Source organism: Nuphar pumila, chromosome 3 (assembly GCF_984573655.1).
Source record: "Nuphar pumila chromosome 3, dmNupPumi1.hap1.1, whole genome shotgun sequence".
In the NCBI taxonomy this organism is placed as follows: Eukaryota; Viridiplantae; Streptophyta; class Magnoliopsida; order Nymphaeales; family Nymphaeaceae; genus Nuphar; species Nuphar pumila.
In genome coordinates this window covers 141,280,125-141,298,706 of record NC_143251.1, presented here as the reverse complement: position 1 = coordinate 141,298,706, position 18,582 = coordinate 141,280,125, and the positions used below count along the sequence as shown (strand labels likewise).

Sequence of the window (18,582 nt, the reverse complement as noted above, 5' to 3'; positions counted from 1 at the left end):
ATCTCTTCTCCGCATGAAAAGAGCATTCATTGACGCCTCTCTCTCTCGATCTTCGAATTTCCTGATTTTCCCAATCCTTTCTCTCATTCTCTTCTCTTCCACGCCGAATAGTTCCTTGCAGATCGTGTTTTCGGGGGTAAATATCACGAATTTAGGAATTCGAGGGCCTTACGTTCTTTGAAGGGAGAAGAGAGAGATGGCGGAGGAGAAGTACAATCTGAAGAACCCGGCGGTGAAGAGGATTCTTCAGGAATTGAAGGAGATGGAATCGAATCCTTCCGACGACTACATGGCTCTTCCCTTAGAGGTATGAAGGTCAAGGAAAACCCCTAGATTTTGCGCCCCCCTTTCCCAATTCGATCTCTAGGGTTTCATCCTTAACCCTAGGGGCCACCGTTTGGATCTCTCAGATTCGTAAATTTGTGTTTGTTTGATGCGCTTCCAAGACATCTTACGGTGTTTGGATCATCGGAAGGGATCATGAATTTTGTCATCTTTTATTTCCCAACGGCTGTTGAGCACCATCATGTCCAGAAGAGTGGGATATTGCAATATCCAGCACGAAACGAACTCCCGTCTTATCCCAACTTATCCCGTTTTGTGGGTAGGTGGGTCCATCCAAAGTTTCCGCTCACCTAGGACCTGCCGCTTGGGTGCGCCCATATATACGGAGAAGGGTGATAATTTGGGAAATTGCATGATGAGCCACAATGCAATTTCCTAATTTATCTCGCTTTTCTGGATAAGTCGATTCATCCTTACTTTTTTTTAACGTTCAGAGTTACTTTTTAGCGCTAATTTTCATTTAATTATCTGTATTGGTCGATACTTCTATTGGGTAGGTCTCATGAAATGAATTCTATTTTCTGAATTGGTTTCTTGGTGTTTGTTATCGTGTCCTGGGTCATGGTTTAGTTTTTTGCATTGTGAAGAAAATTAACTTGCCACCGCGTGTGATCTTTTGCTGGAACTTCTTTCTTGGTGGTATGAGAAATGATGCAGATTTTATATTTGGTTACCGAATCTGAATCCTTTTCAAGTATCCTACTTCTGAAAACTAACGTCGCCCGCCAATTATAATGACTAAAATGTAGGTGAAGTTAGAGAGAAGCATAACTTCTCGTCCGTTTCTAATAGTAATTTAACAATTCATCATTATGTTTTGGCAAGCTTGGTCCTCTTTTGATGTTGTAGAAGTCTGAACAGATTCAGAATAATTTAATGATTCATTATTTGCCTAAGCTTACCACCGCGGTAGTTACCCATGTGGTCAGCGGTGTCCTGTGTCAAGCTGAAAGCCCAGGCACATGGGGGCTGCAGTTGCTTTATCATGGTTGGGGCCCATAAGTCTGGGTGGTCGTGTCCTCGTCAACCCTGAGTTTTACCTCCCAGGGAGGCAGGCGGCCCATTAAGTGACCCGGTTCTCGGTGAGGATTTTTCTTGATCATAAAAAAAAAATTGCCTAAGCTTTGCTTTTTGACGTTAGAATGATGTAACATTGTGAACTGATGAATAAATGTTGGTTAATGTTGCTTTGCCTTACGTCTGAGTTGTCCTTTTGCAAAACATCGGCTGATTATGTTTTCTTTCTTTTATTAGGAAAACATATTTGAATGGCAGTTTGCAATTAGAGGACCTCGCGATAGTGAGTTTGAAGGAGGCATCTACCATGGTCGAATCCAGTTACCAGCTGATTATCCCTTTCAGCCACCTGCATTTATGATGTTAACTGTAATGCGCTAGTCTTTGTGAATAGTTCAATAATTTTGGTTCTTGTTTTATAAGTATATTTACACTTGATATGGCCCATACTTGTTGCCTTTTGCTCGCCTTGCAGCCAAATGGACGTTTTGAGACACAAACAAAGATATGCCTTAGTATATCAAATCATCACCCTGAACATTGGCAGCCATCTTGGGGCGGTAAGTGATATTCTACGAGATCATTTTTTTCTCTGTTTGGGGGGGGGGTGTCGCAGAAATATGCATATGAGAAATTAGGGAAATTTTGGTGTGGTACTGCATTATGGTATTGGATGATTCATCATTTAGGTTGTTATTTACTTTAGGGCAACCTTGCAGTTACCCGTGGTGTGTCCTCAAATGTTGCAATTTAAAATTGAAACCAGTTGATATTTATTCATTTAACATTAGGAAAATATGTTCTAAGTATTGATCTATAAAAGGTTTACTATCTAGAAGTCCTGTTCTAATTTGTTATACTGTTATGAGTATTCTGATGAGAAAGATTTAGAAATTAATATAGTGGATTCACATGAAGAAAAATTCTACCAAGAATAAAATAGAAATACTGATGTATAGTACTTAGTCTATTATGCTCATCCTTGACTCATACGTGGACATTGTAAAGACAGCTTGTCTTGAACAACATTACGCCATTTCTTGGGCCACAATGAGAAAATATTTTATTTGTACTTAGTAAATATAGATTTTCTTCAACTCAGATAAAAGTTTATATCCATGTGCATTTAATGTACAAAATTTATTTGTACAATCATATGCACTGGACCTAATGCATTCTTTTATTTTCTTTTTCATGGCCAAGTCACTGGTTCTGCTTTCTGGATAAGCAGATCTCTACTCTCTGGCACACTAGTTATCAGCATGATCACCCACTCACTCCCATAATACTAGCGGCCATGGTTTATATCTTGAATTTTCTGTATTTTTGGTTTTCCTTTCTTGCCTTGCACTGATCATTTTATTTAAAAGTCATCCTCCCAAGTACAGAAGTGCATATTCCGTCATCAGCTTTTCGTTTGCAGGCTATATGAGCACGGTGGAACACCAATGACTTTTTCCTTGTACCTGTTAAATGCTTTAAGAGCAGCACATTTCAAATGACAAGACATAAGAAAATGACAATTAACCACTAAAGTGTTGGGGTTTTAAGACATGGACAACTATCACCATTGCATGCAGAAAACTCCTTACAACAATGCAAACTTAATCTTATTCAAGATCATAATTCTGTGACCTGTAATTCAGTTACAATTTCCATTTGCCTCCTTTTTTTTTTTTGCACTTGTGAACGTGAGAGTTGGTTAATAAGAATTTAAACAATTCTTTATTTAGGTTAGGTTGGTACCAGAACCGCTATTCAACATTTTATGAAATACCATGTCATTTTTTTTTCATGTACCTGAAACTTGTGTGGTTATTAATTTATGGTTTACACAAAGCATGGCACAATCAGCTAGCATAAAAAAAATTTGTTCTCTGCGCTGCTAAATCTTTGTAGTGAGTGGTCCATGTCAAAAGTCCTTAAAGGCTTCTGTCTATACCTTTTCGGATGTTTTAAAACTTTGTTTGGAGCAAGTATATCACCTGCCTCCGTTTCTTTCTTTGCAAACATGCTGTCTTTTTGATAATTAGAAAAAATATTAAAATATGCTTAGCTTCTAGCACATGCATCTATGCCAATAAATTACGTTGTTTTTTATTGAGCCATATCTTTTCTACACATTCCTCCACTCGTCTGGTTGCTGCTAGTCTTCTGCTTTTCTTAATATTGTATTTTCATTTGAATCATCATGACTATTTGACACAACTTGGAAATCTCCGGATTTATTTCTAGAGAACTCACAGAACTTACTGCCATTTACACAGTGCGTACTGCCTTGGTTGCGTTGATTGCATTTATGCCCACTAAGGCTGATGGTGCTCTGGGTTCACTAGAATATACCAAAGAAGAAAGGCATGCCCTCGCCATAAAATCACGGGAAGCTCTGCCAAAGTTTGGAAACGCCGATCGCCAGAAACTGATTGATGAGGTTATTTTCACTAAAAGAATTTAAAAGAACAAATGAACATCTGATCTCAAACTGAGTTTCTGTTGCTTGCTGAAATTTTTGTTCCCTTGGTAACATTCTGATTTCTTGTGACTTTAGATTCACCAATATATGCTGAGCAAGGTGTCTCCTGGACCCCCTCTCTGCCCCAGGCATGAGACGACTGCTGAACAGCCCAATGGTGCTGAGGAAGAACCGACACATCCTGAACAAGCTGTTGTGACAGCTCCAGCAGTGGAAGAACCAAACACAGAAGAACCTAGAGTTGCGGATGGACACCGGGTAGTCGAAGATGTGAGAGAGGTACACATGGATGCAAATGCTGGCCCTTTGCGTGTGAGCTTCACTGCTGGTCTGAGGGTGTCAAGAAGAGTTCCAGCATCTGCAGAGACGAGTGAGCCACAACATATGCCCGAGGTGGGAGCGCGAATCGTTGTTGAGGATCGGTGGTTAACATGGTTGGCTATTGGTTTGGCAATTGCTATCATGGTGCTGATACTGAAGAAGTACATGAGATCTACTGGGTTAGCTGATCATCCGGATGAATTGTAGATAGCATGATGATGCAGCTTCACAGCTTCTGGTGCAGGTAAACTTCTACACAATGTCTTCCAGTGAAGGTTGGGTAGTAGTTGGACATATCTTTGTTGGCATCATGGGGGCGTCTTGGGAGAACAGTTAGTGTTCTTCATTTTGTAGAAAGCATTTTCATGATATACAGCCATACAGGTGGTGAAGAGGCTTTTATCTCCATCAACTATATTAAAATTTCACAATTATTAACATGTATTGAATGCTCTCTCTCTCTCTCGGGTTGACCCATGCCAACTCCACACCCTGGTTCAGGGGGAGCCCTACTCTTAAAACCTCCACTCCTTAGATTTGAACTACAAAATGTCTCGACGGATCCCTCGGCTTCAAGATGAAGGGACCTAAACTCCAAAAGATGTGTCTCTCATGGTCCTCTCTCAAGAGGTCTCCACCAACACCTCCCTATCTTGGTGTCTGTCTTCTTGCGTGTGTATGAGTTGAGGGGGTAAACACGGAGTAATTTCCTTGTTATTTATCTGTCTTCATTGTATGGCTAGTCCATAACTCCTATTATTATGCATTATTAACTATCAAATTGTCATTGCATGCATCACCAAGATATGCCTCCATATATATATATATATATATATATATATATATAGAGAGAGAGAGAGAGAGAGAGAGAGAGAGAGAGAGAGAGAGAGGTCATCAAGATCACGACCATCATGTCCATACAGTAGATGACGTCTCCTTTCTCTAAAGAAAGCATGCTAGATTAGACACCTAAGGTGGGTAAGTTTCTTATTAGCAAATCTTGGCATCATCATCATCGTCCTGTCTTCTAACTGCGGGCAGCTCAAGTCTTTTGAAATCTGACCGGCTTAAGTATGAACTAGTTGTGAACAGAATATTTTATATTTTATATTGTTTTAAATCTGACCATATAAATGTGATTTACATGCTTGATCTTATAAAAATTAGCTCTTGGATCAGGTGATTGGGAATATATGGCCTATTTTTTCTGCTTGAAAATTAATGGCTTAAAATTTTGGTAAATATTCAAATTTCAAAAATCATGCTTTTCATCAAAAGAAAAAAATCCAACCATCCATTCCTAACAAAAAAAATGAACTATGATGAATACACCTATAATGTAGGATTTGTAAAAGGCACTTCTTATCTACCTACTCCCAATCTCTGCTTAACAATATAAGCAAATTTGGGTTCATCTAATTTCTGTAGATGGTAGCTTCCTCAGCACTCATTTGGCATGGTAGCCGCTCAAGTAACATGTATTTTAATTAAAAAAGAAACACTTTTATTTGTGGCCCTAACATTGCACAGTGGAAGCTGACCTTTTTTCCATAGTTAGAATAAAGATATTGGATAATTCACTAAATTGGTTACCTTCTTTACATAAGATATAGAATAATTCACTAAATTGCCTACCTTCTTTGTACTTTAGTGTTGTTCTTATGTGTCTATATCCTCCTATTTATATTGAACAAGTTGCAGATATGAGACTCCCTGGGGGCAAGGGGTAAGCCCAGGGAGTTTTACACTGTCAGACAGTGTTCGTAACTACGGCAGGCAGAGTCAGCGTGGCTAGGTCTTTGATCCGAGGGTGCTTTATCCGTGTAAATATTAAAAAAAGTTGCAGATATGAGTGGTGGCTAAAGGTACACACCACCATGATTCAAAACTAAGAGAGGAAGATTCTCTTCTTCCATTCTGCCTTAACAGGAACTTTTAATAACTAAAATTGAAAAAAAAAAACTCCCTAAAGATTTTGAGGAATTTTGAAAGCAGTGTTGATATTGTCTTTGCTTTCACTAACCTCAAAAAACTCGTTTGCCCTTCTTTTAATATAGAACCCTCCTATTTATATTAGTGAGTATTGCGTTGTTTAATTAAAAAATATTTTTTTTTCTCAATTAAGACTAAGATCTTTTTTTTTGAAAGGAAAGCTGGGGTTAGTCAGTCCCTACCAGTTATACAACTATACCATTGGGTTTTGAACCTGCAACGTCCCAAAGTGGCGTGCACTAGCTGCTCCTACCAGACAACCTGAGCTTCCGTTGGTAATTAAGATAAGATCCTACTACCAGTTAAAAGGAGGAATACTTTATTAGATAAGTTATATAACACAAATTGTAAGGTTAATATTTGTTGCAATCGACATAGCAAAGCCCAGTTTTTTTTTTCATCCAACATTATAAATGTGATTTACATGTTTTTTTCAGTAAGAACCAGCTTTTGGATCATCGGAATCCAACCTTTGTACAGGTTCTTTCTATGATACATAGATCAACATATATGAATGCACCGGTTTTTCTCAACTGAAAAAAAAAACATGATCTAAGAGTCAATTACCACTAAACCCACTATAGCAAACTTTATTGCATGCAACAACTTTAACCTATTAATTGAACTCATATGACCTTCAAAATGGTGAAAATGAATTCCATTGATTTCTCAACCCTCAAAATAAGCTTTCCATCCACCTCTTTTGAATTTATAACTGGAAGAAACCACACCCGGCAGGAAGACCTGGTCGCTCTGGCTCAGCCTGCCATACCTATGGTTGTCGTGCCGGCAGCAGTGTAAAACTCTGAGGCTAGGATCCCTTTCCCCGGGGCCTATGCTACGCGTTGGCTTGTGCATAGGGACAACACCCATGAGAATTAAACCTTGACTGCCCGTCAAGCAGCCAAGGCCCCACCCCAGTACGCCAACCCCTAGCTTCTATGTGTTTATGTTAGTAGATTTTGTAAGGGGGCACTGGTCTTTTTTGCCAAGGTACATCTCACATGAAGAGAGCCAGAAATGGATGTAAATATGACCATAAACATGGTTCCCGGTCATGGTGAAGGGGTTGCGTGTGCATCATGCTAAAAAAACAACAGGCGACTGCAAGTACAACAGTCAGATCCAGCGCGGCTAGGTCTCTGATCTTGGGGGCAGTTTCTCCGTGTGTGTGTGTGTGTGTGTGTGTGTGTGTGTATATATATATATATATAATCACCTTAAAAACCTTTTGTTGTCTTCAGCAGCGGCTCTGCCCGCCGCTAAAGTCCCTTTTTCAGTGGAAAAAGAGGCTGGACACACGGCGTTAGCGCACCCATCAGCCCGGTCGTTCACCCACCAAGGGGTAGGCAGCTACCCCTGGTGCGTGTGTGTAAAACTGTTTTATTACATTAATATCACCATAAAACTGAAACATTTTTAACCAGCAATGTTTTTAAAATATAGTATTTTTTGGTATAATATCAGCCTTTGAAAATATCACAATATAATCACGATATTTTCAAAATATCAGCAATATTTGCAACTATGACCTAAACCGCCCAAATTAAACATGTCATGTCACATATATAAAAGTGAGATTTATCTAAAATACTTGGCCGATTTGAGTCAGGAATGCCTTGTCCTGGTCCAGGTCCAGGTCCAGATCCAAATCCAGTCAGATCTAAACCATCTCTTTAGCGTACATTTGGCTCCAACTAATTTGAACCCAATTAAAAGAATCCAACTCGTGGACTTACTCATTCTGTATGGCTTTGGGTAAGAACTAGAGGTGACCTATAAATTAGGTCCAAGCTCTGCCCGAACATGGGCTGACACGGGCCCAGTTTGGGCCTAATTTATGAGCCCAAGCCCGGCCCATTGCCCACCTCTAGCCAGCACCATGTTCCCATCTCATGAAGATATCTGTTTAGTGGACCCGTGCTGCATAAATGAGTCAATGAGGTGGACCAACTTCGTAGACTTTTAAAGGCACACCCATATGCTAGCTAGCCCACAAGGGCTCCACACGCCTAGCTAGGTGGGTTGGCTTAAGATGTTCAAACTAAAGAACTTCAAGAATTTGATACAGGGGGTGTGCCTCCTTTACCAAAAGGCCAGTACAGCAGGCAACCTATTGATTTTTTTTTTTTGATAGGCAAGCTGTGGTTAGGCATACTCCTACCAGTTATTTATACAACGATACCATTGGGATTCGAACTTGCAATGTCCCAACACAAGGTGACGTGCACTAGCTGCTCCTGTCAGACAAGCGGAGCCCCCTTTGGTAGCAGGCAACCTATTGATGCGAGAGGGGCAATCTTGAGGTTTTACGCTGTTGGGCATGGTGACCATAGCTCAATAGGACTTTCCAGCATGACGGGTCTCCAAACCCAGTACCGGTTATGAAGCAACCTCGGATCTTGAAATTGCAGAGAATAGCTAAATTATGCCTACTCTTTATGAAACCAAACTAAGAAAGCAAAGAATAATTAAAAATAACAATTAAATTACAGAAAATTAAAGAAAATAATAAGAATCAATCATCCATCAATGTAAAGTCCGCAAATTTTGTTGTGTTTTTCAAAAATAATATAAGATTATTCCCAATACTTTTCTTAGAAACTCATCGACAGTGATTGGATTCGATGAACTTTTGGACGTTTGCCAGGTTTCTTCGCTTAAACAACACCATTGGGATCTAGATCTCGATGGGAGATCCAATTGAGGCCCAAAATGGGTCTCACATAAGATAACTAGGGGTTTGAGTTCATTCCCAACCAAGAACTCAACCTAATTGCATTAAGACTAGATTTGGATCCAATCCAATCTTAATCCCTTGCAACCTACCTTAAAATAAGGTTTTTTGTGAGAATTTGGACCTTTAAAATCCAAATCCAAACCCGCATTCATGCACTATATATATAGTAATATAGATTGAGTTGGATCCAACCCAATCCAAAAACAATATAAATAATGACAATATATATATATGGATAGAGTTGGGCCCAAATGGACCCAACCCAATACCCCGTTACCCAAATTAATTGGGTCGGATCCAGGTTGGATCCAACCCGGATCTAAACAGGGATGTCAACACCCCCCTATAGACATCCCCTATCTTCTCCCTATTTAAACCCCCCACCGGGCGTTTTCTTTTCAAAAACAACGCAAACCCCCCCTCACCTCTCTAGTCTCTCCTTGCTAACCCCCGTCTCTCTCTCTTTCGGTGGTCCCCTCCTCCTTCCCCATCTGAGCTCCCTCTTCCTCTCCATTGGGAACCAGTTGGAGGCCCCCACGGTGACCCCTCTCACCGACTCTCTCCTCTCTCCCTGCCCACCTTCCGATGAGCCATATCGGAGCTCCCACGTTAGCGTTATGATCTCAAGTGAGTCTTCGCCCTCTTCTTGCTCCTTCTTCCCTGTTAGCTTTGGCTTGCCAGGTGAGAGGGTGCCTAGCATTCTCTCGTTTCAGCAGCAGCCACCCACTTTTGGAGGGGCGGCCTAAAGGGGGTGGCTGCGACTATTCCCCTATCGTCACCTCCTTTTTCTCTCTTTTCGATGGGATCGAGCTTGGCTCGGTTGGGTCCAACCAAGCCTGGCTCTGCCGAGGGTTGGCCACTGCCTTGGCAGTGGCCCAACCACCTACTTGCCCTTTTTATGACTCAATCGAGTTGAGCTCAATCAAAACCGAGCCCAGAATGGTTTCTTTCATTTTGTGGGGACCGAGCCTGGCTCGGTTGGGTCCAACCGAGCCCAGCTCGGCCAGACACTTGCGCAGCCACCCACCGCACCACTAGGGGCGCGACAGGGCCAGGCTCCATTGCGATGCCTCTTGCACCACCGTGCCTCCCCTTCTTTTGGCCGCTGGCCCTCGCGCGCAGCAGCAACAACGATTGCTGCTATCTTGGGCTCAATCAGAACTGAGTTGAGCTCAGGCCCAACCAAGTTCAGCTCGGTCCCTAGTCGATTAGGGATCGAGTCCCACTGGATAGTGGACCGGGCTTGGCTCGATCTAGGTGCCCCCTTTTTAACCAAGTCAAAACCTAGCTCGATCTGGTTGGCTCAAACTGGGTTCGAGTTCGATCCCTGTGACACAATTGTCACTTATTTTGTTAATATAAGATTGTTACATCATTCTTTATACAACAGAAAAAAAATCCTTTTAGTGCATCACATTGGTGCAATACACGAGACACACTTATGGAGGCACAAGCTTTTAAGAACTTATGCTCAAAATTGTAAGAGTTTTGGACCATCTTCCAGGTGAGAAAAGTTGCATAGTACTACTAATATAAATGTATATATATATATATATATATATATATATACACACGCTTTTAACTCAAGGATACAGTTTTGCGTATTCTTGTTTCATTTAAATTACGTTATTTATTTTATCGTTGTGCTATACACAAGCTCTTACTTTACGCAATTTTACTTAGCCTGATGTATGGTTTTATACACCGGGCCTTGCTTACACAATTTACTTAGCCCAATGTATGATTTCTTGCACTGGGCCTTGCTTACACAATTTACTTAGCCCAATGTATGGTTTCCTACACCGGGCCTTGCTGATGCAATTTACTTAGCCCGATGTATGGTTTTATACAGCAGGCCTTGCTTATGCAATTTATTTAGCCCGATGCGTGGTTTCACACACTAAGCCCTGCTTTGTACTATTTACTTTGCCGTTGCGCTGTAATGTGCAAAAGCTTCTACTTTAATATTTATGTATCCTATATACATGGAGAAATTGATGGAGATGTAAATCATAGGATAAAGGTTGGGTGGATGAAATGGAAAAGTGCAACTGGAGTATTGTGCGATCGTAGAATGCCATTGCGGTTGAAGGAAAAGTTTTATAGGACGACTATTAGGCCCGCTTTACTATATGGTACGGAATGTTGGGCTGCCAAGAGACATCATATTCAAAAAATGAGTGTAGCTGAGATGTGTATGCTGAGATGAATGTGTGGAAATACAATAAAAGATAAGATTCGGAACGAGGAGATACGTAAGAAGGTAGGCGTTGCACCCATTGAAAATAAGATAAGAGAGAATCGTTTACGGTGGTTTGAACATATTCGACGAAGGCCTAATGATGCTCCAGTTAGAAGGATGGAGAAATGGGAAATATATTAGTTAAAAGAGGTCGGGGTAGGCCTAGGAAGACATTGATGGAGGTGATAGGAAAGGATATGAATGCTTTGAACCTCATCGAGGACATGACATTGGATAGAAATGATTGGAGGAGAAAGATTCATGTGGAAGACCCATAATGATTTTCTTTTTTGGTTCATATCGCCGACCCCAATTGTTTTGGGATGAAGGCGTAGTTGTTGTTGTTTGTTGTATATACATATATAATTATATAGGGTACGTAATTTTGTGTACTCTTGTTCTATTTTCAAATTACGTGCGCATTTATTTTTAGTACGCAATATTGCCAACTCTTGCTTACTTTAAATTACGTCAATATATATTTAAAGACACAAATTTGTACATCCTTGTTGTAACTCAATTTCATAAGAATCTTCATATGATATTTCAAGTTCGCATGCTCCGATGTATTAAAAAATAAAACAAGTGTTTTACACATGTATATTTACGATATTTAGCATTCACATGTACCACTTATCCTATGAATAAATTAAGTTGAGATTGACATAACTTAAGCATTCACAACTAAGTTTTTTCTTCAAACCAATATAATGAAAATGTTTCGACTATGTAGCCTTCAGTGGTACGTATGTTAGGTCTTTCTTTTCTGTATCCAGAATGACTCATATATTCTCTAGCTAAAGGCACGGGATATCATAATTTTCAATATTATGTTTGTGTTTCTTTCTGAAAAACCAATATCATTCTCATCATTTTAGTACTATCAGACATGCATGACATGCTAATATGACGATAAATAGACTAGAGGTTTATGATAACTTCGTAGTGCGACAATGCACCATGTTGAAGGAAATAACATAAACAAAGATAATCATATTCACAAGCAAAATGCTCAATTTAGTTCAAAAGACCAGAACATATTGAATAAGTTGTCAGATAAAATAAGACCTGGCATACCTATTTATCCTTTGGTTCTGTCAAGAGAGATGATAAGAAATACAAATTTCGATGGACAAATTGTTAGCAACTATGCTCCTCAAGTGACAATGGTTCAACATCCTCAGTCATCGGAGTTAGGGGACTGAACTACCAAATATTATTCTAGGTGATAGATCTCATTGACTTCTGCAGAAGTCTGGTTACAAGTTGCTTCTCAGAAATGATCGCTCGATCATTAGACCGTCTCCTATAAAATAAATTTAGCTAGTCGTTCGGAGTATCAAAATACATGAAATAATAAACCTCTTAACGGTCTCAGTTATTTCTATATATTATCCTGTGAGTACTCGCAGGTCGTAATTATTGAAACAAGATTATCATATTCAGTTTGCTTCTCTTGAAACTGAATAGTGTGAAATGTGATAATACATATGTTCGTTTTGTTCTAGGGTTTGACATCGATGCACCTATCAAGCTTTCGTGAGTCTGACTCGTTTTATGGGATATAGATGACAATTAGGATGATGTTGCAGGCGATGATGCGTGATGAAATCAAGAATCCACTTTCTCTGTTGTTCACTCCTCAACATGTTTTATAATTTTGTATGATAACTTTTGCATAAACATTGTTCATTTAAAACCTTGTTTTAAATCTACATGGTTTCAAATGAATATATGAAAATACAAACCTAAATTGTTGAAATGAAGGTTTGCCTATAATCCACCCAAGGTCCGTTGACTTGTTCTTTTTAAACATTGTGTTTTGTTGAACTATCATTTTCAACTCTGAAAAATGATTGATTATAAAGTTTTAGTTTTTTTTCTAAAATTTACCAAGTTCAGAATTTTGAAGCGTTATAATTAACCTCCTTATAATAATAATAATCCCTATAATGAGTATTTACAAGAAACAAAGAAACCTTAATTCTAAATTGGACATGATTACATAAGAAAAATCCAATTAAAAATAAAAATCTTAAATTAAAAACTAGACCCGAATTCCAAGTTTCTTTGTTCTTGCACCAGGTTTCTCCGTGTAAGCACGTGTGTATGTGTAGGGATGCACATGAGCCGGGCTCGAGTCGAGCTTGGCCTAGCTCGTGAAGAAAAATTGGTTGTTTAAGCTTGGATCGTGAGGCGAGCTCAAGCACTGTTCGGCTCGGCTGAAGCTAAAAACTTTTATTTTAAAAATGTTTTTAATTTTTTTTGAAAATTGTGTAAAATGTTGTTTTAAAAGAGATGTAAGCAATGAGATTTAAACCCAGGTCACTTTCAAGGATGACCAAAGACTTATCAATTACGGTAAGACCCTTCTTTGAGTTAACATTATGAACAAAATATATACATATACAAATCTATTTTTTTTTATAACTATGTAAGCCAAGCTTGATTGGGCTTACCGAGCTTATTCGAGGTAAACTGTGTTCAAGGTCAGCTCGTTTTTGTGTACTGAACCTGAACCCTTGTTCAATCTCAGCTCATTTATTTTTTCGAACGAGTTTGAGCTGAGCTTAAATGAGTCAAGCCCGAGCCAAGCTCGAGCTAGCTCTGCTCTTTGTGCATCCCTATGTATGTGTGTCACCATGTGCAATGCATGATAATATTGGGGTACCCAGTAATGTTGAATATCCTTCAAATAACTCATGGACAAAGGTGTACAGGGGTTTGCCTTTTGAGAATCAAATAAGTAAAAGTTGTGGCAGCACAAGGGAAGTAAAAAGAAAGAACTGGCTTTGGCTTTGTGCCGGGGCCACCTAAAAAGTTCTCACTTTAGAAGGATCATGGGCTCTTTCAAACTTTGAATTTATCCAAACTAGCTTGGAATGTAGAGCTTGTAGATTGTTTCTTGTGTTTAGATCCTCTGCAAGTGGGCATGGTTGCTTTCCAGTGGAATCATGTGCTATTTAATGCAAAGTTAAAGGCCATACCCCTAGGGGTGTCAACGGGTCAGGTTTACCCGGACCTGACCTGTACCAAACCTATAGAGTCTGGGTATGGTGATAAATAAGAAGATCCAATTAAGACCTGGGTCCGAACCCAAATTTCTGATTAATACATGGAGCCAGGTATAGTTTGTGAAATTTTATACCAGACCCGGGTCTGACACGAATTCCAATTATGACCCACAAATTTTCAATCTAAAATTGATAAAAAATATTATTTTACCGGGCATGGCCCGGGTTTGGTTCATGCAGTTCTTATCGGGTCCGAGTATGGTTTCTCTTATGGTGAGTTTGATTAGACCCAGGTCCGGACCCGATACCATACCCGAAAATTGAGAACAGGTCTGGTTCCACCTGGGTCCGAACCAAACCCGACTCATTGACACCCCTACATACCAGTCATCTGTTTATAGGGTAGTATCGGCAGTGAACCCTAGTTTACCATCCCTGCATCACCCTCCTTCATTATTGGATTTGTAGGAGTATGCTGGTCCTTATTTATTAAGGTCGATCTGGAAATGATATAAATACATGAGGTCTAATTGTAGTCAAGAATGCATACAGAAACCAAAGTGACTGCTTCTCATTTCCAAAATGGTAACAAAAGTTTTTAATTTTGAGCCTTATTCATTCACATATCCAAAACTCAAGTAGCTTGAAATTTACATGTGAACCAAGAGCATTTCTATCCATCCATCTATCTTCATTTTAGAATAGTTGTAGTCTCATAATTGAATTTTATTTTGTTTCTCAGAAATCGATATCCAAAAATACCATAGAGATAATAAATCCTTTTACATAATTTTAAAATTCAATGGGACTGTATTAATTGATACTGATGATAATGAATCAAAATATAATATCATACACAAGAATATCTAATTTATCAAGTCAATTTTCCATTTAAATCAGATTAGTATAACATAGGTAAATATTTTATCCATACTGAATTAAAAAGTTTCAATCTTGATACCCAACCAAGAATCTCTTTGAATTTCTCATATTCATATGTTCTTTTCTTACCCCCACACTCCTCATTCTTTGTAAAATGATATCATATGAATGAGGTTCAACCAGCATTCCATTCATGATGATAGGGATGGCAGTGGACCTGGGCAGGGACGGGGGACAAGGTCTCTACCCCCGCCCCGTCTCAAAATTCTGCCCTCCATCCCTGGCTCCATCCCCGTACGAATTTTGATTTTAACCTTCATCCCCGTTTCATGTCCTCCATCCCGGGTCCAAACGGGGGTGAGGCGAGGCGGGGGCTGTTTCCCTTCGGTCTACTGTCATCTCTAAAGAAGGAGAGGAAGGTTTACTAATGGGTTCATTCCCGCTTTTATTCTCGCACGGGTTTTGATTTTAACCTCCATCCTCGTTTCATGTCCTCCATCCCCAGTCCAAACGGACCGAGAGAGAGCGGCTAAGTGCCGTGGCTATTCAGCACACATAGTCACATGATAGCCTTTCATGTGGGGGCATGCACTATGTAGTTGTGAGCCCCATGCAATGCTGTCATGTGATTGGCCAGTGTCACATAGCCATGACACTTAGCCGCTGCTTTGATCTCAACTCATCAGCAGATGGTGGGTGATTAGGTGCAGCTGCACATAGAAGTGCAAAACAAGAAAGTTGAAGACACATGCATTAAAGTTGGTTTCACTAATCAAGTCTTTAATACTGTACTGCCACGTGTGCATAACAAGATAGATTATTAAGGGTATGTTAGGGTGCCTCGACTCAACGGGATTTAGAATCAGAATGATTTGAAATCAATCATTCTGATTCCCGTCAGATTTCAAATCTCATGGGTTGCCATGATTTTGAATCATTCATATATATTCAAAATCATGGGTTGCCTGAAATCTCATGTTCAGGCTATTAGAATCGCTTTCTCAGGTTCTCCTGAGAAAGCGATTCTGAATGATCCAACCGAACGTCCCCTTGTCCTTATATATGGAGCACTATATATTATCCCTTGCATTCACAGCATTATAATTCTAAAGATTGACCCTCTGATCCTTAGAGTTGTAGCTAACTTCCAAAAATGTACTAGAAAAAGGCCCAAGAACCACCATTGGTCAAAGCCATTCTTTTGACAAATCAAAGTTTGATCAGATAGATCAGATCGTATCATAGATTAAACACTTACCGGGTCAACCCAGCGACTCGGCCCGCTCGAGTCAGAAAACAGGTTGAACTTGTTTTTTACAAAACTCGGCCGAGTCATGCATATATATACATATATAACATATTTTATATATAACTACATGTATATGATATGAAATATAATATAAATATAATATATATTATATATAAAAATATAATTATATATGTATTAATAAAATTATACATTAAATATATTATAAAAATATCATATAAAACATATGATATATAATATATTGGTAAAACACTATAAAATATAGATAGTTTATATATATATATAGATATATATATATTATAAAATATAAAATTAACATGACCCGGCATAATCACCGAGTTGACCCGGCCAGATCACAAGTCAATCAAGGAAGAAAAGAGTAACTACTGGGTTTTAAAACCATGGATCAGATAACATGAGGGCACATTTTTTTTTTCCACTTTTTGCATTTAGAATTAGAAGTACTAGGGTGGTACTATTATTTGAGTGAAAGTGGTATTCTTATGCAAATTTCTATAATTTAATCTAATTAAATTTTTTAAATTTTTTTTGGCTCTCAATGTGCTTGTGATCATGCACGTGTGATACCGCACGCGTGACTGAATTATTGATCTCCCAATTATGGGTAGGTTTGTCACCTTTTAATAATGTCAAGTAGTATCTCCAAGTGGATAAGTAGCACAAGTGGTTACTTATATAAAAAAACAAGAAAACATGCCTAAGCTGTGGCCCCTTTGATTAATGTAACAAGTAAAGATATTGGCTGCATTCATTGGTGTGGTTGGCAAAGTCCTGACGTTCAAATTCACATGGTTTTTGATATTTATGCCGAGAAAAACCCCTCAAGATCAGAGACCTAGTCGCGCTGGCTCTGCCTGCCATACTTACAATCGTTGCCGTGACAGCATAAAACTCCGTGGGCTTACCCTTTGCCGGCGGGGAGTCACTCTAATTCACGTTGTTCTCACCTCCGGTTGCCATTAATCCAATAACCAAACACAAAATTTGAAGCCAAAATTTTCAAAACATGTTCAGGAGATGAGGTGCTGTCTCCATTACCTACAAATAGGGGTGGCAAAACCTGACACGACCCGCCAACCCGCCTCTTAGGCGGGTTCGGGTTTGGAAAAAATGAACCCGTTTAATAAATGGGTCGACCCGCCTAACCCGCTTATTAAACGGGTCGGGTTCGTGTTAGGGGTATGCCAACCCGACCCGTCAACCCGACCCGCCAACCCGACCCCTCAACCCCTCAACCCGACCCGCCAACCCGACCCGCCAACCTGAGAACCCATTTACCCGACCCAATCCATTTATTAAATGGGTTGGCAGGTCATGTCGGGTTACCCGTTTATTAAACGGGCCGGGTTCGTGTTTGCCACAACCAACCCGTTTAATAAACGGGTCAGCTTCGGGTTGAGGTATGCTGATCCGCCAACCCGCCAACCCGACACGATTGCCACCCCTACCTACAAAGGCCATTGTGTTCTCACTTCTTTTATTTTTTATTTTTTGTTTTTCATGAAATTAAACTTAATACAAATGTGCTATACATGTTTCACTCAGTGGTGGGAATGGGCTTTTGAATCATCTGATTACAACATGCAGGTATGATTTTATAAGGCTTCAAACATCAGCAGCATACAATGAGTGATACTTTCCTGGGTCATAAAATCATGTTTTTTTTATTATTATCGAAATAACATGATCCAAAAGCTGGTTCTCACTATTTTTAACATGTTGAATCCATCTATAAGGTCGGTCTGAATCAAAACAACTTGTGCATTGGAGATCCAAACTAGTTTGTATGTAATGACGCCATTACTAAAAGATTACCCATAGTTGAACTTCTATTATATGTTTTTTTTTACCACATTTAGCTTTCCTTGAATAAAAGTGCAAGCTTTGTTATTTTAGTATAACATGCCATTGTAGAGTAGGGATGGCAAGAGCAGTTAGTGCACGTCACCTTGTGTTGGGACGTTGCAAGTTCGAAGCCCAATGATATGGTTGTATAACGGATAGGGGTATTCCTAACCCCAGCTTTCTCTGCTGAAAAAAAGAAGATTAATGATTTGAAGCATATTTAGGGGTGGACATATCAGACCGGCCTAGCCCGGCCTGACCCGGTTATAATCAGGCTTGAGCGAGACTCAGGCAGGGGACCGTTTAAGCTTGACCCAGTTAACTGACCAGGTCTGTCGGCTGCTATTGATTTAGCCCGGCCAAACTTTATTTGGGCCCCGGTAATAAAGCTTAGTCACAAATCTCAGTATTGGGATTTTATCA

The 18,582-nt window shown here is 39.6% G+C and overlaps 1 protein-coding gene across 1 annotated transcript; it reads left to right on the top strand.

Annotated features, from left to right (window-relative positions):
* Positions 1-4,596, top strand: LOC149844142 (ubiquitin-conjugating enzyme E2 32-like). The gene is made up of 5 exons (XM_090002077.1): positions 1-307; positions 1,600-1,731; positions 1,838-1,922; positions 3,630-3,793; positions 3,911-4,596. Exons 1-5 carry the CDS (start codon positions 197-199, stop codon positions 4,361-4,363), a joined length of 945 nt encoding a protein of 314 aa, XP_089858203.1. The 5' UTR covers positions 1-196; the 3' UTR covers positions 4,364-4,596.
* The last annotated feature ends 13,986 nt before the right edge of the window (positions 4,597-18,582 follow it).